Source organism: Nesoenas mayeri (genome assembly GCF_963082525.1).
Source record: "Nesoenas mayeri genome assembly, chromosome: 17".
Taxonomy (NCBI): Eukaryota; Metazoa; Chordata; class Aves; order Columbiformes; family Columbidae; genus Nesoenas; species Nesoenas mayeri.
In genome coordinates this window covers 5,497,381-5,522,610 of record NC_137565.1, presented here as the reverse complement: position 1 = coordinate 5,522,610, position 25,230 = coordinate 5,497,381, and the positions used below count along the sequence as shown (strand labels likewise).

The 25,230-nt window shown below is 49.3% G+C and overlaps 1 protein-coding gene across 2 annotated transcripts in view; it reads left to right on the top strand.

Moving 5' to 3' along the window:
- The window catches only part of SSH1 (slingshot protein phosphatase 1), a 33,832-nt gene extending 8,954 nt beyond the window's left edge, over positions 1 to 24,878 (top strand). Inside the window, exons 2-14 of one of the 2 annotated variants that reach the window (XM_080355099.1) lie at positions 6,524 to 6,627; positions 8,354 to 8,418; positions 9,203 to 9,324; positions 11,374 to 11,442; positions 11,868 to 11,933; positions 13,155 to 13,349; positions 13,587 to 13,680; positions 14,466 to 14,594; positions 15,714 to 15,760; positions 16,947 to 17,093; positions 17,775 to 17,975; positions 19,029 to 19,650; positions 20,116 to 24,878. In XM_080355099.1, coding sequence (XP_080211225.1) covers positions 6,543 to 6,627; positions 8,354 to 8,418; positions 9,203 to 9,324; positions 11,374 to 11,442; positions 11,868 to 11,933; positions 13,155 to 13,349; positions 13,587 to 13,680; positions 14,466 to 14,594; positions 15,714 to 15,760; positions 16,947 to 17,093; positions 17,775 to 17,975; positions 19,029 to 19,650; positions 20,116 to 21,393 — 3,120 coding nt within the window. In that variant the 5' untranslated portion in view covers positions 6,524 to 6,542 and the 3' untranslated portion in view covers positions 21,394 to 24,878. The remainder of the gene's footprint in view (positions 1 to 6,523; positions 6,628 to 8,353; positions 8,419 to 9,202; positions 9,325 to 11,373; positions 11,443 to 11,867; positions 11,934 to 13,154; positions 13,350 to 13,586; positions 13,681 to 14,465; positions 14,595 to 15,713; positions 15,761 to 16,946; positions 17,094 to 17,774; positions 17,976 to 19,028; positions 19,651 to 20,115) is intronic. The other variant, XM_080355098.1, reaches the window with a different exon arrangement.
- The last annotated feature ends 352 nt before the right edge of the window (positions 24,879 to 25,230 follow it).

Here is a 25,230-nt window from a genome sequence, read left to right as displayed (position 1 = left end):
ATTTCCTAAACATTTACGCATCCCTCTGTGGCGCAGAAGCGCTCTGCTGCTATGCAAAACATCAGAAGGCAAAATGAGCCAAAAATAAGCCCAGCATCAAATGGATTAGGACATAAAATGCATCCCTTAGTTCAGGTTTATCTCAGACAAGAAAGACTCTTCTCTGCAGAGCTCGCCTTCCCTCTCTTGAAGGTTTAGAGTCACAGCTCGGACAGGTCTGGCTTTGGAGTGGAAAAAGGAGGATGTTGCTGAGGTTTTTACCAACACTATGTCTTGAGGTGGCTTTTCCCCCAGCCACATGTCCTCGGGGAGCCAGGGGGGCAGCTGAGCTCTGGCCAAACACTAGAGGGGCTGTCAGGGTTGAGCTGGAACTTTTCTCGCTCTCCTTTTACCCCGTGTGATCCATCTAGATTTATTTTATTTTATTCTTACGCCTTACCGATGGGTGAAGTACTCCCTGGTCTCTGCTGCCTTTTTTGGAGTCGTTCTGAAACCCAGCAGCTCAGCTGTGTTTTGGGTTGCCGTGCTCCCTGCGCTGCTGTCCGTGTCCCGGCTGACCCTTGCACATGCTGTTTGGAAGCTGCTTTCTTAATCCTCAAAACCATTATTCACCTGCCTTTTCTTTTCCAGTGGCGCTGCTGGAGAGTTTCCACTTGTTTCCCTGGCGCGTCTCCAGGAGACGCTGCTGAGTGGGTGAAGTGGGGTGACTTAATAAAATAGTTTAGAGGATTAAAACAATGAGTTGACAGGAGGAATGCAGGAGGATGGGCCGATGTGCCGTCAGCTTGGCTGGGGAGGAGAACGGGAACGGGATCGGCTCCTGCCTGGGCGGGAGGCGCGGCTTTCGATGTGCCCTCTGTTCAGAAGCCTGGGGACCAGCATCATCCCACCTCTGCTTAGGCTTGGACCACAGCTCCGGGACAGGCTCGTGGTCTGTCCTCCTTCCTCCCTGTGCTCACAGAACAGCCACGGCAACAGCATGGCAACAGCAACATCCAAAAAAGTGGCCTGTAGGAAAATAGAGGATCTGGCCCTGGTCTCCCGAGACCATGGCTATCGCAAAAACAACGTCACGTTGCAGTGGGAATCTCAGAAATGCTCGCCGCGATTCAGACCGTTGGTTCCAAACACATCGCGTAGCTCTGATCAGCCTCGTGCCTTTTTGAACTCTGTGATTAATGGGATGAGCAGAAAGGTTTTCTTTTTCCTTGTGAAGCAATCTCTTATTTAATTTGGCTTTTCACCATCCAAGCACTAGAGTTTCCTAGAATTTTCTCTTTCCTGGCTGTTTGGGAGCCGTTCCACTAATTTTGCGCAAGTCTTCTGGAATGGGGAATAATCCTGCTGATTTGTTTGCTTCCCTGTCCTTACCCTTTCTCTCGGATGGTTTATCCGAGCGGCTCTGGTGCCCCAGCCCGATGCATCGCTCCCCCACTGCGCAGGGGTGGCTGGAGGGACATCATCAGTGCTCAGTTTAAGTTAGGAAATTAGCTTCTATGGGCTTTGTGATTGATTTTGCTGTTTCTCTTTTTCGCCTTTGTGCTCGAGGACCGTTTGGATGTGGATGTGAATGGCCAGCAGTGTGTCAGCCCCGCGCAGCATTCCTGCTCCGGGGACGTGCCCACGCCTCGCGGCCCGACAGTCCATGCTCAGGCTCCCCTTTTGTGCTGCGCTGCTCAAAACACACAAGCAAAGCCCCACGGGTCATCCTACCCGACCAGCTCACTCCGCTTTGAAATACGGGGAGATGTTTGTCCCTTGGGGAGGCATTACAGGCCCCCTTTCAGTGCAGGCAACTTATTGCTGTTGCGTGTTTGCGCCCTGGCTGTGTCTGAGATGTTCTCCATGTGCCCAAAGGAACATCAGACCTTCAGAGCTTATGTTGTGTGTTTATTCTTGGGGTGACTGGAGCAGCACTAGCATTAAATGGGCTTCTCGGTTGTGATCAGCAGCAAACACAAAGCTAACGAGTTAATTACGGCTCTAGAAATACTGAGGGTTGTTGAAGGTGTGGAGATAAGCTGGGATCCTTGGGCATCCCCTGCGCCCAGCGATCCTGTGGCAGTTCTGGGAGCAGCAGGGACACCTGGGCAGACACAAACATGGACGTTTCTGTGCTCTGCCTCTCAGCTAGATGCCATTTTTCAATTCTTAGACAAGAGGTGGGCGCCTGAGTCAGCTTCAGGCCTCGCTGTGTCTTCCCAGGGCAGTGTTGTTCTGAGATGAGCTATGTAGCTGTAAGATAGATCAGTATTTTATTGTATCCTGCAAGATTATTACGTCTTATGTGAGATTTCCCATTAAAATGGGGAACTCGAACACCCGAGGCGTGGAAGGTTGCTTTGGTGGGACACACGGCGGCCAAAGCTGCAGTGGCAAAGCAAACAGCCCAGGGAAAGCCGTTCTGTGCCTGGCAGCTGATTTCCAGCTCTGTCTGTCTGTCCGGTAACCCAAGCAGCTCTGTCTCTTTTTCCAAAATGCAGTATTTTTAACAGATTGCTTGGTGCCATTATTTTTGCCCCTAGGGGGGTGGCATTTTGTAACGATGAAAAGGCGCTGCCTATTGTGTTCTTAAGCAACTTGAAATGGAATTGATGCGTGTTGCAGCCACGCTCTTCTGGAGCTTTCCCAAAGGGGAAGAGATATTTTCTCTTCAAGTTGAGCAGCACGAAGCCAACGGATGGAGCAAGGGGCGGTGAAGCAGGAGAAGCTGGAGCCTGAGCTCAGCGGTGCTGTGGCTGCACAGCATCATCTCCAGGTGCAGAAGGGCCTCAGCTTTATGGACAGCAAAGCACTGTAGCTGTGTCCCCTCAGCATTTCCTAAATGCTTGTAAGTGTATGTTTTTACCCCCTTTGGGGGGTAAATGGCATTAGTTTGGTAAGCAGAGGTTATGGAGTAGAACTAGGACTGGTTTGCAGCTGTGCCGGAGCACCAGGATCCCAGGGCTGTGACAAAACCCGTAAGCTCTGCATTTATTTGAGACCCTTGAAGCGTTTCCTGTACAGTAGCTTGTGCTGGTTGGGATTCCTGGAAGGGCATCCCGGGGTGGAATGGGAGGTTTTTGTTGTGCATTCCAGGGGAAAACTCAACAGAAAGCTGCTTCTGCCCCTGGCCAGGCTGGCGGTGCTGGGGAGATGCGAGCGCGGTTGTGGTTTGTGCCCAGAGAAGGATTTAGTCAGGGGTCTGTAAGAAACGAGCCTTCAGTGACTTTGGTTATATCCAGCCACGAACAAATAAACACCAAACCACCTGAAAGACTTTGTTGTTCGGTGGGAGCTCAGTAACTTGTGAGTCACTGAAAATCAAACCGCGGTAGCTGCACAGTAAGCGAAGAAGCATTTTAATTTGACAACTAAGGCCTTTGTCATACCTATATTACAGCGGAGGCATGCAGTGTTTTAATTGTAAAGAAACACGCAGGGATTTGTCGATACGATGCTATTTATCTAGTCCTGTCCCAGGGAATATGGACTTTGTACAGCGACGGGTTGCTGATAGATGCTGCGTTGCCTTCAGATGAAGCAAACAAACAAACAAGTCTGGAGGAGGGAAATGATTAGACGAGCCTCAGCTGGTTTTTTCCCCTGCTGAATGGCCCTCTTTCATCAGGAGATGTTAGGACAAGTGCTTTTTCAAGCCAGGATATCAGGGGAAGACACAGTGTTCTGTAAAAGTCATCCAGTTCCCGGGTAGCACCAACAGACGCGATTTCTCTGCTGCGCACAGAATATACGGTCGACCTTTTCTTTTCCTTCTTTTCTTTTCATTTTTATGGGTTTAGAAGCAAAAGGATGTGAGTTTTACAGCTAGTTATGAATCTTTTTGAACTTGCTGACTTCTGTCTGACTCTTGGGCCGGCACAATGCTTCTGCTGTTCAAAGAAAACCGCTCCGAATTAGTATGTATAAGCCACTCGTTTTTATGCTGCTTACTAGGGCGTTTGTCACTGCTGCCGAGGGTCAAAAGTTTGGGACGTTCTTTAATGATAGTATTTTCCTGTTCTTTTGGAGATACTTTAAAAGGCTGGAGTTTTAGTTGTTTACTGGAACTGCAGGATTTGAAAGAGTTTTTTAGAACCGGGTTGGAAAATTGCACCTTGCCTCTTTCTCACGTCTTGTTCACTGTATTTTAGTGCAGTTGTGTGAAGTGACTGAGAGCAAAGAGGGTTCCTAGAGCGGAGATAAGGGATGGTGCTGCGTAATGTTGCTGTTTCAGGATGGTGTAAAGTATGAACTTTTGCAGAGGGTCACTTGGATGTGTCACCTCCGTACTGCACCGCACCGGTCCTATGGAAACGGGACTTTATGTGGGAATCAGGCAGCGCGGGGGGTACAGGCAGCCCAAGCCATGGCAAGCTGCGTGGTTTAGGAAACAAATATTTAAATGTAAAAAGAAATCTTGCTTTCAACAGGTTCTTTGCCTTGGCTTTCTGGTTCATTTCGATGCAGATGAATACCCTGTGACAATTCCGCGATGAGAGTTGTCCTTTTCCTGAGGTTGCTTTCTACTCCTGCAGCGCTTTCTCATTTACCTGCGGCTGGGAATATTCTGCTTTGTTGGGAAAGATTTCTTGCAGGAGGGGAGAATATCAGGCAAAATGAGCAGGAGTTACCGATGTGTTTGGGAAGGAGCGCTGTCTTTTCCATGTTTTTTCCAGCTGTAGAAATCCCACTTACTAGTTTATTAGGGATAAAAGGATATCCTTTTGGATATTTTTTCACTTTCCCAAAGAAATATTTCCTAGAGTTATTGGGACAGGACTAGTGAATTATTTCCTTGTGCATTATCTAACCATTCCCTTCGTGTTGCTGAAAAACCAGATGAGCGTGCGTGAAGCTGCTATCTGAGTATTCTATACATTGTGTTGGCGTCACGGCTTTTGGGTCACTTCTGGCCTTTTTTTAACGCTTTCCCGTGAGATCTGGCGCGAGAAGGAAACCCAACTCTTCCTGGCTGCCTCATGGGATGAACCAGGTTCCCGTTTGCAGAGGCTCTTGCCGTTGGGTCGTGTGCCAGGGGGAGCAGATCACCAGATCGCCGGGACCGACCGCGAGGAGCTCCGCGGCTCCTGCCCGCACACAGCTCGCTGGCGGGGTGAGTGTCAATGGAGAATAACTTGCATTAATTCGGGCGCAGTTTTCCTGCTGGCATTTTATCGATCTGCTCTAGGACTTGTGGAGCCTGGAACTTAGAAAGCGAACTAAAAATTTTCCCCTAAGAGCAGCTGAAATTTAAGCCCGATGCAGATTTTTCTGGGAATATTGCACCGTGAAGATTCAGTTGAAAAGCGAGGAAGCTTTGCCTGGGAAGCTTGGCTGTGTTCTCTGAGAATAGAAAAGCTGAACTTGCAGCAAAGGCTGAAAGGACATGAAATTTGTGTCTGTTGTCACAAAGTACTAAGGTGGAGCGGGGTGTTAGTGCTCGCTTGTGCCCAAAGGCAAAGACCCCAGTAACAGAAGAATAGACGAGCGCTGGGAGTAGTAACTCCTGGGGGATCATTTTCTGTAGCATAAGTAACTCCCATGTAGCACAATCTCGTAATGGAGCGTTTATATTTAGTAGGTAGCAGACAGTAATTGATGATGATCTATGTTTGGAAGCGTAGGGCGGCAGAAAATTGGGCTTTGTAAGAAGGAATGTCTCTTGTGATGTTTGGAGCAGCATAGGAAATGCTGTGCAAGCAGTTACTGTGGCAACTAAAAGGTAGCTTAGTAGATGTTGATTTTCAGCCTTGTGGGAAATGCGAACTTTACCACTTATGTCCAAGCCTGGTTCTAAAATGCAAGTGCCTTATGGAACTGGGTAATGAGGCTCGAGCTGGTGCTCACTGCAACTACGGATGATTTTTTGTTCAGCCTTCTCTTTAGTTGTGTTCTGGGGCCTGTGTGTCATTTCACTGTGGAAATATTGTTCTGTATTTTGTCACACAGAGACCTGCCACCTTATCAGCAGCGTTTGCCAGAGCAAAGCAAAGTCTTTGCTATTGTGTCGGTTGTTTTTTCCCCTGAGGTTTCAGTGCAGTTTCCTTTCTGTTATGATGTGCAGGTTTCGTCTGCCCTCCCTTCCTTTCTAAATCTACAGACACAACCTATGGTCGCATGTTCTTGTTTTTGCATTCCAAAGAAATCTCGAGAACTGAAATTAATAGGAACTGATTGACTCGGAACCTGATCTGAAGTCATTTTACAGGCCTAAGCCTGTAAAAAGTCTTACCCTCTCCTGGTTTTAAGTCACAGAATATGATAATCAAATGATAAAGTCATTTCCAGCCCATGACAGCTCAGGCAAGTATCTCCTGCAATGGCCAAGTAATAATATGTTGGTGGAAAATGACACATGAATAATCCGTGAACAATTTTGGAGCCGTGCCGTGCAAGTGGCGGGATCCGACTTTGGGAGCAGCTTCTTGTGGCAAACTCCTGTTGTGTTTTAGTGAGGAGGAGCCCTCCCTTCCCGAGGCCTGCACACCACGTTTTGCTGATATTTCCTCTCCATTGACTTCCTCTGTCGTTTGTTTTCCAGCCTCAGCGAGAGCTTTTTCATGGTGAAAGGCGCAGCCCTTTTCTTACAGCAAGGAAACAGCTCCCAGGGCCAGCGAAGTCTCCAGCATCCTCACAAACATGCAGGTAGTGGATTAAATCACCTACTGACTTCTTTTTTCCCCTCTTGCTTTGCTGCTCGTTCCGGACAGACTGACGACATGTGTGGGTGGGTGGATGACTCCTCTCATTGTCATAGTGGGCCTTGTACAACCTGCTCGGCAAAACCAGGGTTTCAACTCGCTTGATTGGAACGGGAACGTGTGGTTATTGAGTCTTTGGAGCTGCAACCAGAGCGGAAATTTATCCCCACACAATGGCATCTTAAGCCAGGGGTCTGTGCTGAATCTGTATCCCTGTTTTCCGCAGACTAAAAATTGTCACTTGTGCTTCAGCGTTTTGATCTTTGCCTTCCCCTTTGGCCTGTGGGAAGGAAAATTGGATGGGCTGAGTCACAGGGCTCTGCCGCCTCTTCTGTAGCGACCGAGGCGCTGACTCAGCACAGCGGGGACATTTCTCCGAGTGTTCTCCCAGCCTCCGGCCATCTGAAGCTTGAGACTTTTAGGTTTGGTCTTTTGAAACTGCCTGTTGCTGGTTTTGATTGATGCTGCAACTAAGAGTGAGGAACGTTTTAACGGGATTTGGGTCTCTGGGTAGACGTATGTTTCTTAGCTCCTTATATCCCCTTTCCTGGTTTTGGGAAAATCCCTTTTTCTGTTAACTCATCACAGTCTGGCCTGTAAGAGTTTATCATGGTTTAAAAACAGGCTGTCCTTCTTCCCCCAGTCCCCTCCAGTGTGGCAAACTGGTGGGGAGAAATAGAGACTTGTTTAGTGGATAAACATGAGGATTGATAAGATTGATAAGAAGATGGGGAGGTTCAGGACAGCGGATTCCACTTACCCAGTCTTCTTATGACTTATGTCTGTGGCAATGTTGGAATAAGTGATGACTGGGACAGAAGAAATAAGATCATCGGGGCGTTTGGAGTGCAGGAGCATGTGGGAAAGGCACAGTGTGGTACTGTGTGTCTGCTGCTCCGTAAACACTCCGAGCACAAAGAGGCTGTTTGAATGCCAAGCTTGGCTTTGGGTTTCGTTAATTGTCAGCAATTTCATATACCAGCAAACATCCTACGGAAGGAATTTTATCTTCTGTGGAAAGTTATGAGTGCGTTACCCAGTTATTAGATGTGAACTTGTTTTGTTTTCTTGTAGATTCCTTGTTCCTTCTGCTTGCTCTCACCAAACACGAACGTCCCCACAGCTCTGGAGCCCAAGGGCCTTGTTCCTTGAGCAGCACTGGGGATGGAAGGGCCCATCACCCAAACTGGGCTGCTCCTGCAGCCCTTCCTCCTCGGAGTTTCCCCTGTTCACATAAAACCTCCATAAAGCCTGTGGGGCTGAACCCACGATACTTGAGTTTCACAACTCAAAGATTCTCTTTTCTCCTTTTTTCCTTTTTTTTTAAATCAGAGTTGCTCCTCCTGCCTCTTCTTCCTCTGTCCTCAGTGCCTATATATTTGTGTCTTCTCTAAGATGTTGTAAGGGGAAGAAAATCATCCTTTGTGCCAACCACAGGTGGTCTCAAAATGTTCGGTAGCTTTCACATGCCATAAGGTTCTCACACAGCCACATAATGCCCGTCCAAGCAGCTCAGTTAGTGTTCTCTGGGGCCGCAAAGTTCATGGGCCTCCCTTAAATGGTATTTTTTAACTTAGGAACATCCAATTTCATTAAAGGTCAAAACTCTGCTCATTCTTCGTGCAGCAAGTGAAAGAACCTTTCTGATTATTTCTCTGCGTTCTCTGCAGGTGACTTGCCCCAGCACCTCCAGGTGATGATCAACCTCCTTCGCTGTGAGGACAGGATCAAACTGGTAAGAAAAGATGCATTTTCCTGTTCTCTTTTCTGTTGGAGGCGTTTGAAGCAGACCTGCAGAGGTTCATGAAAACCATTGGCAAATCCCAGTTTTTAGAATTGGATAAATCTGTGCCGGTTGCCAGCCCTGCCGCGTTCTCCTGTCCGCTCCTTTTGCCCTGATCCTTACATCCAGGTGGTGAGTTGGGTCAGGGAACTGGTCTCTCTGGGATGTGTTTGATTGCTTAGATTTAATTTTCCAGTCAGCCGACAAACAGTAGTACAGGAGAAGAGACAGGAGCTTGCTGGTGCTGGTGGATACTCCTGAATCAGTCCTTAATTGCATCCAAATGGGGCCGGGCTTTCTTTTAAAGATCTGCAGAGGCTATAGAAGTCACTGCAGAAAAGGCTTTATTGATTATCCTCTCCAGCATGACTGACATATTTCAGTGAAGGCTTGTGAGTAGAAGAATCCTCTGAACCTGCCTCTGTTTTCAGTTCAGTGCATGATCCATGTTTTTACCAACTTTCTAGTTGAAGCTCTTTAGAACCAATTTTCAGGTTGTGTTTGGTAGTATTTTTCTGAACTGGGGCAGTTATTTTAACTAATGCCCTCCCCACTTCATGCCAAGTCAAACTGGCAACTGGCCTTGCTGGAGGATGTACCATCTCTCCCTGTGTCTTTCATACTGCAACTAAATAAAGCTTTTGGGCACAATTACACCTTAAAAAAAAAATCAGGCAGCTATAAAAGTAATGATTACCCAAAGGCTGGTTTGCAGAGCTCAATGACCTTTTCCCAGGCTGTTCGTTTGGAGAGCGTGTGGACAGACCGGGTCCGGTACATGGTGGTTGTGTACAGCAGCGGGCGACAGGACACGGAAGAGAACATTCTGCTGGGTGTGGATTTCTCCAGCAAGGAGAGGTATGTCTGCGGCGAGGCCGGGCTTGGGAATCGGGCAGCCTGGGTTCTCTGGGAGCCTGTCAACACCAAGCTGTCCCTCAGCAGTTAGTTCTCATGTATCTGTGAACTCTAGTGAGAAAAAGGACATAACTGTTGAGATTTCTGATCAGTGATGAGGGTGAGAGGGTGGTGTTTTGTTCCAGAAAGTTTTCAGTCTCCTTGGAATCTCTGGGCTCTTTGGGCAGCTGTGGACAAGACGTACACGTGTGATCCATCTGTGGGGCTGTGGCATCCTCCTCATCTGCTGCTGTCTGCTCGCTACAAAACGCTCTCGCAGGCACGTTTGCAGAACCAGAACTTATTCTATCCCCCAGACTTCAGGTCTGTTGATGGTATGATGCAATGGAGCTGTTTGGCAACCAAGCCGCCCCCCTCCAAATAATATCAAAAAACAACACTGCCAGAGTACCTCCAAAACCAACAAACAAATGTGTCGGTAATGAGCTGTTGCTTTTGTCTCACTGATAAGAGCACAAAATATTTTGAAAGGCAAATAAAATATTTTGCTATCGCAGACCCTCTTGCATTATTCAGTTCTAGGTGAGTAAACCAAGGCAGAAAAGCTCTTGGCTCGGAGAGACAAGGCTGATTTGGCAGAGCTGGAGCCAGAAGTCAGAGCTTCCAGGCTGTTGTCTCTTCTCTGGTTATTTTAGGAGGCTGCTGAGCTGCGCTGGTGCAGCCAGTGTGACTTCTCCTTTCTTTTTGGAAAACCTTAGTGCTTGTTTCTGTCGCTGGAAGTGGAAGGAGGGAGCTTGTGCTCTGCCGTGAGACCTGCAGGGAAACTCCTGGCCATGCCTTCCTAATAAGATTATTGTCATTAGCTTTGCTGCTGCGTCATGTGTCTGCTGTTAAATTACTGCTGTTAGTGTTATGGAGGAAATTCCGCTTAATGTGTCAGAGCAGTGAACGTTTGCTTTGTCATCTTCAAATCGGAAACAACCTTGCAATAATTTGCTCCTGGTGATTATTGGTGTGAGACAAGAGGAAAGATGAAAAAGTTGTGACAAATCCATCCCAGCTGCCATTTCAGTTACTGTCTCTGTTGAAAGCCGAAGTTTTTGTTAATTAAGGGTAAGTCTCACGCATAAAGAAGTCACTTGGGATTAGTGACTTCACTGAGTGACTTGGTAGCTCTGGGTTGGGGCTGAAATGTCGCTGCTGAGCTGTAAGTGTTCTGACTGCTGACAGTTTGACTAGTTGGGTGCTTTTGTGTGTTTATTCCTTTTACATGTGTTTAATAAAAACCATTTTTTGTCACAAAGCTCTAAAGTGCACATTGTCCGCATGTGTGTTCAAACTGGCCTGTCAGATCCTTTGATCTCCTATAGAAAGCAGCTGAAAGCTTAAAAAACCAAGGAAAAGAACAAAGCAAAACTGGAGTTCTTTGCTAACTGGCTGTTGCTGTATGCAGCCCAGTTTCCTTTAAAACTTTAATATCTCAGTAGCTTAATTATTTACTAGTTCAAAGTTACAGACCCCCATTATGGTACGATTTCCTTGCCAGCTTGCATCTCTGAAATGAAAATGTTCTTGTGGGTTAGGTGAACTCATCAAATCCCTTTTTGCCTTTGCTCCCGGCCAGAGCGATGAAGGGAAAGCTGAACGTGTGCGCTTTGCCAGAACCTCAGCCCCGCTTTGCCCAGGGCCGGTGGCTGCTCCGGTGATCTGCTTTTGTATCCCGACATGGGGAGAGAGCAGGAAAGATGTTGTGGCAAATCCTGTGGCGCTTTCTGGCAGGATCTGGAGGCGGAGAGAAGAGCTGATGGTTCCAAACCATCATCATCATCAAATTCTTGCTTCTGGGATGTTTCCCCACTGTGCTGATGCCAGCAGGGACCTTTAGACTTCAGCTACTGGTGTCCTTGGGCGTTTGAGGCTTAAGATATCACTAGGAATTACTAGAGCAAGACTTAAGGATTTTAAAAATTAAAGAGTATTAATAATTTAGGATATTGGTGTGACCGCATTGTGGCTTGTATTTAACATCCTGTGTAATTATCTCTCTTCCAGTAAAAGCTGCACTATTGGAATGGTTCTTCGTCTGTGGAGTGATACTAAAATCCACCTCGATGGTGATGGGTAAGAAACCACATTATAAAGATAAATGTGAATGTCCTTCCCTATGTGGGGGCTGCTCTGGGAGAGGCTCCCCGTCACCTTGCAGAGGACATTCCAATTTTGGATTCGTGGCTGCAGCTTTCTCGTTCAGACAGTGAGTTTTTGTCCTGCTGCCCTCGAACTGCTGGGTGGAACCTATGGCACCCAGGGAATGTTTGAAATCCCACTGGCGGGGTGGAGCTCCCGCTCCTGGCACCAGGAAGGGTGTCCGCTTGCTGCTCTTGTTTGGGAAGATGTTGGAAAATCGGTGATACAAACACTCATCCCTGATTCTTTCTGACTGCGAGTGCCCCTATGGCTGCCTCGCAGTAGCTGTTCGTAGAGAGCAACTCATGATGCATAGAAGAGCAGTTTCTAACTGGTTTTGCTTTGTTTTTCCCTTTTAGTGGCTTCAGCGTGAGCACTGCAGGGAGAATGCACATCTTCAAGCCGGTATCGGTGCAAGCCATGTGGTATGTGTGTTAATTAGCTTTGTTGAGACTGTCATTTCTGTGAATAAATTAAAACCAAACAAATTGCATTTTAGCCTTCTCCATAATTGATATTTAGTGAGGTGCTGCTTCCCTGTGCCAGCAGGTAGTGGTACTGTAAAAAAACTATGAAAATATCTCCAAACCAGGACCTCCTGCTTCCGTTTGGAGCAGCTGTGTGCCCTTTAATATAAGGGAGATGGTGCTGGTGAGAAGAATAAATGTGGAAGACCAACGTGAATTGATCAGGCTGCCAACCCAGTCTTCCCTCTTTCTGCACGTTTTCTGACTGGCCAAAGGAGGAGCCTGAGGACCCGCTGCTGATCTGGCGTTCCCCGGGTTCCGCTGGGGCTCCTTTCAGCTCCTGTCACCCCTCCCGTGTGCGGGGATTCCAAAACACCAAAGCAGAGGTGGCTGAATCAGCAGCAGCTGTGCCAGCAAATTCCTCCTCCAAGAGGCTCCTACCCGTCCCCGCACAGAAAAGCTGCGTCTCTTTTGGCCCGGGTGGTTTTCTGGCTCCTCCTGGAGCCTCGAGAGATCCCTGTCCTTGCGGCATCTGCTAGGGAAAAGGTACAGATGTAGAAAGTGGTGTCGTGCGAGGGATGATTTGGTACAGAAGCAAATGAAACTCTTGTTCCTGTCGTTTTTGAACTCAGCCCCTCCTGTTGGCAACCTTAGATGTGGCTGATGTGTTCAGTACAATGACATCTTTGGAGTAGAGCCTTGAAAAGAAAAAAAGGACAAAAAAAGTGAAGGAAGGAAGGAAAAAGAAATGTTAGAATTTGCAAAAACAAATGACCCAATCTGGGCCTTGTCCCTGGAGCATGTCAGGGGCCAAGAATGCTGGTAAATATGCATTTGACCCCTTGCTGAAGGTGGTTTGAAAATCGTCCATGTTCTTTATTTTCCTTTGGTCTGGCTTTACAAGTTAGCTAATGATTAGATCCCAGAGCGACTTGTGCCTTGTGCTTGCCCATTAATCAGGAGAAGATTTCAGCCTCTGCCTTGGACTCACTCTTGAGAATGTCTCCAAGGTGCAGTTTGTGCCCTCTCTGAACTCTGATACCATAAATCTGCGGCTCTCACAAAGCAAACTGCAGCAGACGATGCCGAAAACCTCCTTCCTCTGTGAAAATCCCTCAGATCCCACTCTGTCCGTTCCCGCTGCTCACACCTGCGCACATTTGTTCTCTGCCCTTACAGGTCCGCTTTACAGATCCTGCACAAAGCCTGCGAGGTGGCTCGGAGGTACAACTACTTCCCAGGTGGGATGGCCTTGGTCTGGGCCACGTACTACGAGAGCTGCATCAGCTCCGACCAGAGCTGCATCAACGAGTGGAACGCGATGCAGGACCTGGAGTCCACGCGCCCCGACTCGCCAGCCCTCTTCGTCGACAAGTCAGTTCTGAGTTTTATTAGAAAAGTTTGGCTTGGCTCCCAAGAGAAATCTCTCCTTCCCCCTTTTCTTCCTCCAGCAGTTCATTTCCCTTCTTCATAAATGTCTTCACATGTTTTTCTTCCATTATTCTCATAAAAACTGCTTTAATGCAAGTCTTTAGCGCTTCTTTGTACAGTGTGACTTGTGCTTTGTTTATTGCCAGTTTGGAGACATTCTCTCCTTATTCCCCTTTTCAGGCCAACCGAAAGGGAACGAACAGAACGGCTCATTAAAGCCAAACTCCGGAGCATCATGATGAGCAAAGATCTGGAAAATGTCACTTCTAAGGAGGTAAATATAAAAATGCCTGGTTTCTTATTCTTCCTGCTGGACCCCGTTTCCAGAGAGTGGCTGTGCTGATGAGGATGCACCGTGTGACGAGGTGACCGTGGTGTTTGAGGTGTATTTCCACCTGTTGTGTAAGGTTCTGCTCTTTGGCTTTGCTGTAGCTGTTTCCCCAGAAGGGAAGTCGAGGTAACTCCACTATCCAAGTGCATTTTTCAAGATCTTACTAACAAGCGTGTGATTATTTAAACATAAAGCACCGGTTCCTTTGCCAGCGGAGCGGGATCGGGGTGGTACCCACGTCACAGCCGGTTGTGGCACACGGAGCGATGTCCGAGCGTCGAACCTGCAGCCGCTCGCTCCTCGGCGCATCCCTGGGAGTTACACGTGATGGCAACACCTCATGTTTTAAAAGGGAGAATACTGGAAATCTTTATTCACCAACACTGCTGCAGTTACTTCTTGCTTCGAATGGGTTTCATGTTTTTTTAGCTGCTCTCCAAGGTCTGATCTTTTATCTCTGGAATTATTTTTAAGAAACAGGTATACCCCAAAATACATTTTTTTTGTACTCAGATGTTATCTGAAAGCTTTATATACACATCCTAAATTTGGGGCCCTAGAATACCTGGAGAGATGCCACATAATGAGATTCCTTGTCTCCAAAAGGTTGAATCCCTCTTGCTGTTTTTAATGAAGTACAGAAAAATTGTTTTGCAAAGCGGTGCCAGCGAATGTTCCTGTTGAACAGCCGTGATTCTAGGTGGCATCCTTTGTTTTGTGTCCTGCAGATACGAAATGAGCTGGAGAAACACATGAATTGCAACCTGAAGGAATTCAAGGAATTTATAGACAACGAAATGCTGCTTATCCTGGGGCAGATGGACAAACCGTCTCTGATTTTCGATCATTTATATTTGGTAAGCTGCCGCGTTAGGAGCTCCAGGCTGACGGGGCTCGGTAGGAGTGACCTGGCGAGTCACTGGGCTCAGAGGAAGCTGGACGTGGTGTCAGGGCTGATTTGTGCAGCGTGAGCAGGAGGTACAGCCACGATCCCACAGACTTTACCTCAGGACCTGTATCGCTTGTCAAAGCCCACAGCGGAGAAGCCCTTTTTTCTTACTCTGCTCTTCTTTCTGGGGTTTGATAGAACGGTTCTTTCCTGGCAGGTTGATCCTGATTCAGGACATACCGTGGCACAGCTCAAATTCTTTCTATGCACATTCATTTTCTATTTCTAGCAATGGAGATTTTATTTTATAACAAACGAAAGGTCTGGCTGTGGATGCTGCCCAGTGTGACAGCAGTTTGCTCTTTGACTCATGTTAAGGTCGCTGTACCGTTTTACTTGACTGAGCTGATGAAGTTCCATAGGCCTGGCCAGAAGTACGTAAAGAATCAGGCCATGGGTGCTGTTCTGCTTGTGCAGAAGTGGAGAATGGTGTGTGTTTTGTCTGATCTTTTGCCACTAGATGGTACTCCAGGCAAAAGCAGGCACTGCCATCTGGAACAAAGACTTGCTTGAGAGGAACAGGCTTGTGCCCGTTATCTTTGGGTTTTTTTATGTTGTTGTTCTGGAGAGAGACAGAGGAAGTGCCTTGTGTTTGAGGGCAAAACCTGCTTTTTAAACCCTTTTTAGCTTTCTGTTTGGTAGGTATGGGGGGGAGACAAGGTGTAACCACCCCCATAGCTTTTAATTTCTCAGCTACCTGAGATCCCAGTCATGCTTCACATAATCGTTTTCTTTCCCTGCGTTATTTGTCGCTGTATTTAAGAAATCCGGAGTGGCCGGGGACAGTGATTTAAGCTGTGCTCAGTCACATGCTGGCCTAGGACTGACCCCTGAGCTGAGGATGCAGAGCCCTTGTTCCCTCCTTCAGGAGGTCCCCGTCTTTTTGGGACAGGACATTGCTGCTGAGCTGCAGCGCTGGCTGCCCCGGTGCCATATTCCTGCTCCAGAGGTTATTACTGATATTTCAGAGGGCTGTAGGGAAAGGCTGTCGTGCTCCTTTGAACCGTGTGTTCTGTGGCTGTTGCAGGGGTCCGAGTGGAACGCCTCCAACCTCGAGGAGCTGCAGGGCTCGGGGTGAGTACTGCACCCCGCAGGCAGCGGACTCCGAAACCACAGCTCCTTTGCCTTTAACGTACAGTCAGGGCTCTTGGGGTGGTGTTTGTAGACTGTAGGGACGACTTTGGGCTCGTTCCCAGCGATGCAGGTAACTTACCTTGGTCGAGAAAGCTTTCCTCCCTCGTTTCTATCAATAACACGTAGAGTGGAAATAACAAAACTTCTCATTTGTGGAGTACATCAAGATCTCCGAAACTCCCTAAATGTGTAGTCGCCAAGTGTGACACAGCCATAGATATTGTTGTGTGGCTGTGAATTCCTGCAGGCTGCAGAAGAGCAAATATCCAAGCGCTAAGCTTAAGAAAAAACCTATGAGAAGGGAGCAGAGCTCGCTGCGGTGAGCAATCCGCAGCTCACCTGTCCGGGCAGGCGGCCGCGGGGCCGTCTGTCACCGCGTGCTCATCACCGCGCCACGTCTTGGCTTGATTTACTTTCACGCTTTTTGGACGAGCGAGAATTTTTGCATATAAATATTTGCCCAAGGCATACAGCAACCCTGATGTGAGGAGCTGAAAAATATTGCTCAACAGCATGACTGAAAATGTTTAATTTGGAGACCTTGGGAACAGATGTCTGAACATCTCTGAACACGTAAATCAAGCAGCATGTTAATACTTCTGATCTATGGCGAAGGAATCTCGACATGCAGCGTCTAAAAGTCAAAGCTGGACAAATTCTGAAACAAATATCCTGTGTCTTTGATTTGTCTGAACGATAGGAGGTAATAAATCAATATGGGTACTTGTTCTCCCCGGGTACATTGTAATCCCTGCTGTAATATTTGGCAGGAATTGAGAGATGCCATGTGACTCTCATATATTTGGTCAGAAAGAAAAGGATGGGTTTGCACAGTGAGGAGTTTCTGATTAGGTTACAAGCCTCGGTAGATGGGATAAAATAAACATACTCAGTGCCCAAGGTCTTTTGACACTTTGAATGGGACATGCCGATGGTGAATGGGCAGACCCTGCACGTCACGTGCGTGACCTGTGTCACCGGGCGTCCCAGGGGTTTGGGATTAGGGCTGTAGATAAAATCTTACAGTTTGTGTTGTGTCAGATTTCATGGACTTCGCAATGTGTGTCAGTTCTTCTGTCATGACCCATGGCAGTTCAACTTTCTGTTTCTTTTCCGTCCTCCGAAGCATTGACTACATTTTGAACGTGACCCGGGAAATTGATAACTTTTTCCCCGGCTTGTTTGCGTATCACAACATCCGAGTGTACGACGAGGAGACGACAGACCTGCTGGCTCACTGGAACGAAGCGTACCACTTCATCAACAAGGCCAAGTGAGTGGGCAGGGGACACCACGTCGTGCGGGTGACACACCCCAGCGTGTGACACGGCCCCGCGGGCCCGGCCAGCAGGGAGCTGGGCGCTCCGGAGCCGCATCACCACCGAAAGAGGCAACAGAGCCTTTGCATTCCTGCTTTTTCCAGTTTTCTGTGCCACTGGAACTTCCCCGTAACTTGTCTCTTCCTGTCCCGGCGTTAACCTGCTCCTGGCCTATGATATTTTTTGTTGTTATTATTATTTTGTTTTGCTTCCAAAAGGAAATGAGGACATTTCCTCTTCTCAAGAAGTTCTGGAAATACTCCAGCGCTTGTCTGTGTTGGATTAGCCCCAGCTGTCTGTGCAGACAAGAGATGGTGACGGAGCCCATCAGACTCTGCTGGGCTTTTACATTCGGGTTGTTCCTGCGTATCCGTCTGTCCAAACATTCGGGCAGGCGGGAGGCTTCACGGTCGTCTCTGAAATGGCAGCATGATTGAAGCTGCCCTTCTCGAACCCCCAGATTTCTGGAGAGAAGGTTCTTCTCATGCCCCACTTAATCCACAACGTTTCTTACCTACTAAGCTGTGGTGTCAGGGTGGCCAAGGGGACAAAGTCCTGTCCCTCCACCATGTGAAATGATAACAAATAGCATAACCAGAAAGATAAGACATGTTTTCCTGTTTGTCCTTCTGCAGGAAGAATCACTCCAAGTGCCTGGTGCACTGCAAGATGGGGGTGAGCCGCTCAGCGTCCACGGTGATCGCTTACGCCATGAAGGAGTTTGGCTGGTCGCTGGAGAAGGCCTATAATTACGTGAAGCAAAAACGCAGCATCGCGAGACCAAACGCAGGCTTCATGAGACAGCTTTTGGAGTACGAGGGCATTTTGGATGCGAGGTAAGGCAGCAGTGTGAATGGAACAGTGACTTGTGGGGTGGAAAGGAGCTCATTGGCAACCTCTTGTGTTTTCATATTGCAAAATATCAATCGATTTCCATGGCATTCTGTTTGAGCAATAGGTTTTCCTCTTGCACGCATGTGCACAGTGCTGTAGTTACAAAGAGAGATGCAGCAGCCTGGGCTAATCGTGTGTGTTTGAAACCTTTCCTATGCCAGGCCTCCCTGGATGGAAATTAGCTGTCTTGGAGCGGTATCTGCTCCGCTTTAATTCAGCGAGAGTTTCTCGGTGTTTGGGAAGCATGTTCGTATTTCTCAGCAGCCAGTACTGCTCAGCAAAACATTGTTCTTGTTTTATGAGGCAGAACTGAGCTTGGGCAGCGTTGGAGGCAAATCTTTCACAGTTCTGGGAGACGGTGCCAACCTCAAGGCTTTGTCCCTGCAAGCGCTGGGGGATCTAATCAGGGTTTCTGTGTCCTCTGCTTGGCCCGTGCTCTGCTGGGGGAAGAGGAGGAAGATTTTTCACTCTGGGTCAGTGGGAACTGTGCTGTGAGATGTGCCGAGTTTTTGTCCTGAGGGCTGTTCCCATCATGGGTGCGGTGCTGGGCACTGCTGGGCCAGAGAGACTCTAGAGGAGAGGAAATGGCCTCAGGTTGTGCCAGGAGAGGCTGAGGTTGGATCTTGGGAGCAATTTCTTCCCCAAAGGGCTGTGGGGCATTGGAACAGGCTGCCCAGGGCAGTGCTGGAGTCACCATCCCTGGGGGGGTTGAACAGACAGAGATGAGGTTCTTAGGGACATGGGGTAGTGGTGGACTGGGCAGTGTTGCGTTAACAGTTGAACTTGATGACCTTAAGGGTCTCTTTCAACCAAAACGATTCTGTGATTCTATGACTGGGCAGACAAGAGGGACAAAATCCTGATGTTAGAGATGGTTTTGCCCAGGTGGGACCTAGTGGTCAGCCTTTTGGTTGTGGGAAGAGACGAGTGTTCCTGGATCTGAGCATCCTACAGTTCAGCGGTTGTCACTTTGTCACTTTTGTCCTTTTCCTCAGCAAGCAGCGCCACAACAAGCTGTGGAAGCAGCAGGCAGAGAGCAACCTGCCCCAGAGCACTGACGGCACCACGGGCTCGGGCGACTTCTTGCTCGAGAGCTTAGACATCGACCTGGAGAACCGCCTGGCCGACCTGGACACACCTTTGCAGTCGGCGTTCCTGGACAACCGCGCCGGCACAGACGTGTCCGTGGGGTTTAATTACTGCTTCCGCCGCCTCTCGGACACGCTGCTGGAGAACAAGCTCCCCGGTGACAGGGAGGAGTTTTTCCCCGTGGAGGAGCTGGAGCGGGATGCGCTCGCGGAGCGGGATGGCGTGCTGGTGGGACAGCCGCTGTCTGCGCCAGCCGAGGGGAGGCTGCCGGAGCCGGTGAAAGCCCTGGGGACGCCGGAGCCGCTGGCGGAGCTGGGCAGTTTCACCGAGAAGGAGGTGAAGAAGAAACTGGATTTCAGCCCGCGGAAGGGGAGGGTAGTGCTGGACCCAGGGGAGGATGGTGTCAGGGAGGAAAACCCGATGGAGAAGTGGAAGCGGCAGTTGTCCATGCACAAGGAGGAGAGCAGGCTTAATAGAGAGAACTTGAATAACAACAACAGCAAAAGGAGTTGCCCAGAGGATTTTGAGGTGCGTATGGAGTGGAAATGTGGGTGATTAGCATGGCTGACTCTACTGCAAGTGAAACTGCTCTTCTCGTCTTCATAGCACAGTTTCATTTGACTTGGATAAAGCCTTTCATTCCATGATGAGCTGCTTCCTTTTTGAAGTGCTTCTGAACATGGCTTTGCTTGCCCAAGCTATGGATTTAGATGCCAGAGAGAGTGAGCGCACACACGTGAGTGCCCTGTAAACTGCTTTGGGCAACTTGTTTGCATGACCATCGCTTGCAAACGGTAGGTATCCTTCCCTTGGAGGTACTGTCCGCTGAGAAAGTACGTGGCTTTTGTTCCTGCTGCAGGGCCTTAAGAGAAGCGCAACGGGCTTCATATCAAATCTGCTAGGCTGTAAATACATCTCATGCTCTGTGCCTCTCTGCTGATGCTCCTGTGCTGTTCTGTGCACCTTTATCTGTACCTGTTTTCTTTTTTGCAGCACGATGCCGTCTTTGGGATCCTCAGTAAAGTCAAACCTTCCTACCAGTCCTGCGCTGACTGCATGTATTCCTCGGCCGGCTTGTCTCCGGACTCCTTTGGGGAACAGTGCGAGAAGCTGAACCCCGGCCCTGCGCGTCGCAGCGCGACCATCTGCACCCAGCCCGCCCTCCTCTCCCACATCCACTCGCACCTGCCGGACCACCTGCCCAGCAAGGCACCCTCGGAGGAAGGAATCAGAACCACGGATAATGAGGCTTCCCTTCCTCTGGCAGCCGGAATGGGCGCTCTGGAGGTTGGCACTTGCAAATCGCTTGATCAACACTGCGGTGTTTTGGAGAAAGGAAAAGACGCACCAAAAACCCCAGTGAGAACTCTGCCAGCCAGGAGAAACTCGCACTGTGACAAGTCCCTCCTTAACGCCGAAGTGGGAAAAGATGAGTCTCTAGCCAGAAAAGATGGCAAACCTACCAAGGATCTGAAGTACTTGTTGTTCAACAAGGATTTGGAAAAGCCAAGCGCGAACAGTTACTTGATGCAGCATCAGGAGTCGCTCATTCAGCTGCAGAAGGCGGGTTTGGTGAGGAAGCACACCAAGGAGCTGGAGCGGCTGAGGAGTCTCCCCTCGGCCGCCTCGGTGCTGCTCCGGGAGAGCCCCCTTGGCAGGGTGGACTCCGGCATCGCAGAGGAGAGTGAGGATCTGATTTCGCATCACGGCCTCGTGCCCCTTCTGGGAGCGGCACCGCTGATCCCCGAAGACGCAGAGAACGACGTGGAGAAGTTGGAGGTGAAACGCGTCTTGGAGGGGATCTCTCAGAAAACCTCCACGCCTGTGGCGTGTCGCTTGGAGCACACGAGCAGTTTCACCAAGGACTTTCTGAAGACCATCTGCTACACCCCGTCCTCGTCCCGCAGCTCCAACCTGACGCGCAGTTCCAGCAGTGACAGCATCCACAGCGTGCGGGGAAAACCCGGCCTGGTGAAGCAGCGGACTCAGGAGATCGAGACCAGGCTGCGCCTGGCTGGTTTGACTGTGTCTTCTCCTCTGAAAAGGTCCAATTCTCTCGCCAAGCTGGGATGTCTTAACTTGTCTTCTGAGGACTTATCCAGCGACATGGACGTGTCCACCATCACGGACTCCAAAGAGGCCGTTTCGAGCGAGTCTTCCGTGCTCTGTGAGCCACAACCCGCGCTGAGGAGTGCGGACGTTGCCTCCAAACTGGCGACGAAACCAGCCGTTGGAAACTTGAAGAACACGCTTTGGATGGGCAAAAGTTGATGCCTTCTTGGGGGGGATGGATTATTTTTTTTCTTTCTTTTTTTTTTTCTTTATGGCATTTATTCATTGCACCAATGCAGTTTCATCGTTTGACTCGCAGTTCATCTGATGCCACCTCTTCCTCTCCTTGTACTCTGAAGTGGGGAGAAAAAAAAGCCCATAATGGGTCACGATGAATGGCACAAGGGAAAATAAAATGTATTGCATGGCTTAGAAGAGGACTTTGTGCGTGAATTGCCTGTTGTCTGTAGGTTGCTGTTTCTAGTACTGTTTGCCAAGTATAATAATGTGGTTTTGTGTGTCTGTATATATAGATAGATATTTGTATCTATCTATATATATATAAAATGTTGAAATATTCTGTTTCAAAGACTCAATGAAATAATTAGTCATGACTTTTTGCTTTTTTACAGAGCAAACACAAGTCTCATTAAAACAGGGCGCTTGTGGAAAAATCCTTAAAATGGTGACATCAACACTACCTCTGTTCTTGCTGACTTAGTCTTGGTTTATTGTTTCTTTGTTTTCTTTAAAAAAGGCTTTTCCCACCGTTGTTTGAAGGTTTTCCCTTAATGTTTCCTGTAAAGGCCTGGAGGAGGATGGAGCCAGGGCGCCCGAGCTGTGTTCGTGCCGTGCTGGTCCCTCTTTGCTGCGTGAGCGGGTGAATTGTCACGATCTCACGTTGGCGAGGGACACCGGACTGTGTCGCTATCACAGCTGACGCTCCGGCGGAGAGACGTCGTGTTCTTTGGATGTTCTTGCTGTCGTGGTTTGTGCTGTCCCCGTGCTCATGCCGGCCAGTGAGTGATGTTGGAGCCCAGTGAAGCTTCGTGTGATGCTGTGTTGGTGTCGTGGATCCTGTGCTGGGGACGGGCGGTGGCACCATGCCGAGGAGGGATGGCTCTCCTGGTGTCCCGCCGCTCGGAATCCCCACGGGCGATATATGCACGTGTATCTTGTTGGGTTATTGCTCTTGGGTTTGGCAGAATGGTTCCCGCCTCGGACGCTGTTGGCAAAGCCCATGGGGTGTTTATGCTGCGTGGCTCCAGAGCGGGGACGTATGTGTCCCAGCTCCTGCCGGGGGTGACAGATGTAAATCCTGCTCTCGGGGGGCGTGCATCAAAGAGAAAAAGGGGCTCGCTCCCAAGAGGACAGGATACCGAAGGGTGGGCAGGCCTCCCTTCGGAGCAGAGCTGGTGGTCACAGACCAGGGTTGCCGTGTGCTGCTCTTGCTGGGCGAGCAGCTGGAGCCGCAGCAGCTCACCGGTGCTGTTATATATGAAACACGCGCTTTTCTTAGAATGTTTTGGGCAGCTGGACAGGCGCTCTGGGCAAGATGCGCTGGTTGATTGGGAGAACTCAGGGTGTGCTGTGAAGCTCAGTGCTCCTCGGGTCCATCTGAGACCGCGTTGCTGCCTTCGGGTGGGATAAAACAGACCTTAGAGGTCAGGGTGGCAAACGGGTGCATGTGCGTGTTCAGCAGCCAGGCTGTGAGCGTGAGCTCTCCTGGGTTTTCAAGATCTCCATTGAAAGCCACTCTTAAAAATCCCCTTTTTGAGGTGGATGCAGAGCAAGGCTGCAACAGTTGTTCTCAAACTCTGTATTAATCAAAAATCCACTGTCTTGAGAAAGGGAACCGGGTGTTTTAATGTCCTAAATGCCCAGAGTTCACCTTTTTTTTCCTTAAGACCCCACATTTTTATATTAACAGAGTGAAGCATTCTAGAGACTGGCAATCAATAAATAACGTCCCTGCTTAAAGAATCTTAAATATGCCGTAGGTTTTTAGCGTAAGGCACACGTCCTGTTTCACCCGTGAAAGCTGCTTGGAAGCAGAAGCTGCTGCGTGAGGGGACCCTGGGAAATGTGCACAAGCTTTTGCTTTTTAGGGCTGAGAAAACACTGGTTCGTGTTCAGAGAAGGACTGAAATCCCCCGCACCCGATGCCGGTGTAACGGGCACGTGTGTGAGTCCAGATCCACTGCAATACATTTCCTATACTCGTTATATTGTTTACACCCAAATTCTCAAGTGGGTGGAGGTCGGATTTGAGTAAATTCAGAAGAAATTCCGTTAACGGATGCAAGTGAACCGATGCATTTCCTTCCTGTTTTCTCGAGTGCCTGCCGAGTTCTGCCCCGCACAAAACCCGCCGTTTTCCCGGGTGCAGCTTGGCACCGACCGCCCGTCCCCACCGCGCTCGGGCCCGCGTTGTCGCGACACTGTCGCGATAGAGACGCGGTTCAGCGGGAGCCGCGCTCGGAGCCAACGTGCGCCAGAAGCACCAGCGTGCCATTCCGGAGGGGTTTGTAGCCAAACCTCCGACGCTTGCGGACTTTGTTAGATTTGTTGCATGAGCTGGTAGCCGTGTTTGTCCTCTGCCACGTGTTGTAATTGTTCTTTTACAATGGAGTGCCTTAAGAATAGTTTACAAATACTGTGTATTTATGCTGAGCTGTTCAACTCTGCTGTTTGCTGTTCGTTGTGGGGGGTTTTTTTGGTGCTTGTGGTGTTTCCGCTGGCAGCGAGAGCGTTACCGCTTCGGCACATCCACCTCCCGGCCCTGCCGAGCTGGCGCTGCCGACCGCTTCATCCTGCTCCGAGAGCGGTGAAACCAAAGGGCTGCGCTGAGCTCCCGTGCCCCGTTATCTATGCATCGCTGCCGAAACGCAGATGGGGGTCACCGGCTGGACGTGCTTTGCCGGGTGTGAATCCAAACCCTGTCCCGTTCTGCCAGAAAACCCCAAATGCACAAAACTGGCACCTTATTTGCAGCCCGGGCTGTGTCGGTCTGTGTGATGAGAGCAGCTGAACTCCCGGTTGTCCTGTCGGTGACAGGGTCTGTGTCAACACCATGTCCCACCGTGTCACTCGCAGGCATTGCCGTCCTGGTTAGACCGTGACCGCGGCCCCGGCGAGGAGGGTGGGTGAGTAACGTGGAGCTGTTCCAGCGCATTGCTGTACTCTATGATAACAACGTTCCTTTTATTTCATCGTATTTCTTAATTCTGGTTTTGTATTTAAATATGCAGTTATCTTTTGTACTGTACGTCCGCGGTAGGGGATGCAAAATGCACTTTTTTTTTTTACTTTTCTTTGTAAAAATGTACTGTATATTATATGTGCTTCTTGTGAGGAAAAACAATAAACTTTTTTTTCTTTGTTTTCCTTTTACAAATGAGCTTTGCAGCCTTTTTGGAGGTGGGGAAGGATCGTCCCGGCCGTGGGGAACAGGCAGGAAAGGTGGTGAAGGGCACATCTCATTGGATGGCGCATCTCCCACCATCCCCAGCTCCGTGTTCTCTCTTCCTGTCTGTGCTCCCATTTTTTTGGGGGTCTCCGAAACCCAGATCGGGAGATTTGTCCCTCTTGATTTTGTCCTCACGGCCACGGGTGCATTTCACAGGCCCTGCAGAAACACACCCAGGCCGCAGCACAGTCTCGCCTGTGGGACTTTTAAGGGGAAAAAGGAAATAAGTAGAAATATACTTAATTCCTGGAGGTAGGAATAGAACTGAGCTCTAATTCTCCGCCTAGCCTCTCTTCAAAGACCCCAGGCTGGGTTTAAGAAGCTGCTCGCGTTCCAACACGTGTGAGGATGCCGCCTGCGCTGCACTGAGCCCTCCCTGCCCGGCACACGGAAAAGGGTTGATTCGGAGAGAAAAAAGTGCTTATTTGGAGAGAAAGGGGTTGGTGCAATCACAGTGACGAGGGGTTCGGAGCTCCCTCCTCCAAACAGCAAATCCCCGGGGTGAAAGCCACCGAACTAAATCGCAGGACAGGGCTCTTGTGCCCGGAGCCGATTCTGCTGCCGCCGCAGGATCCACCCGCGGTGGG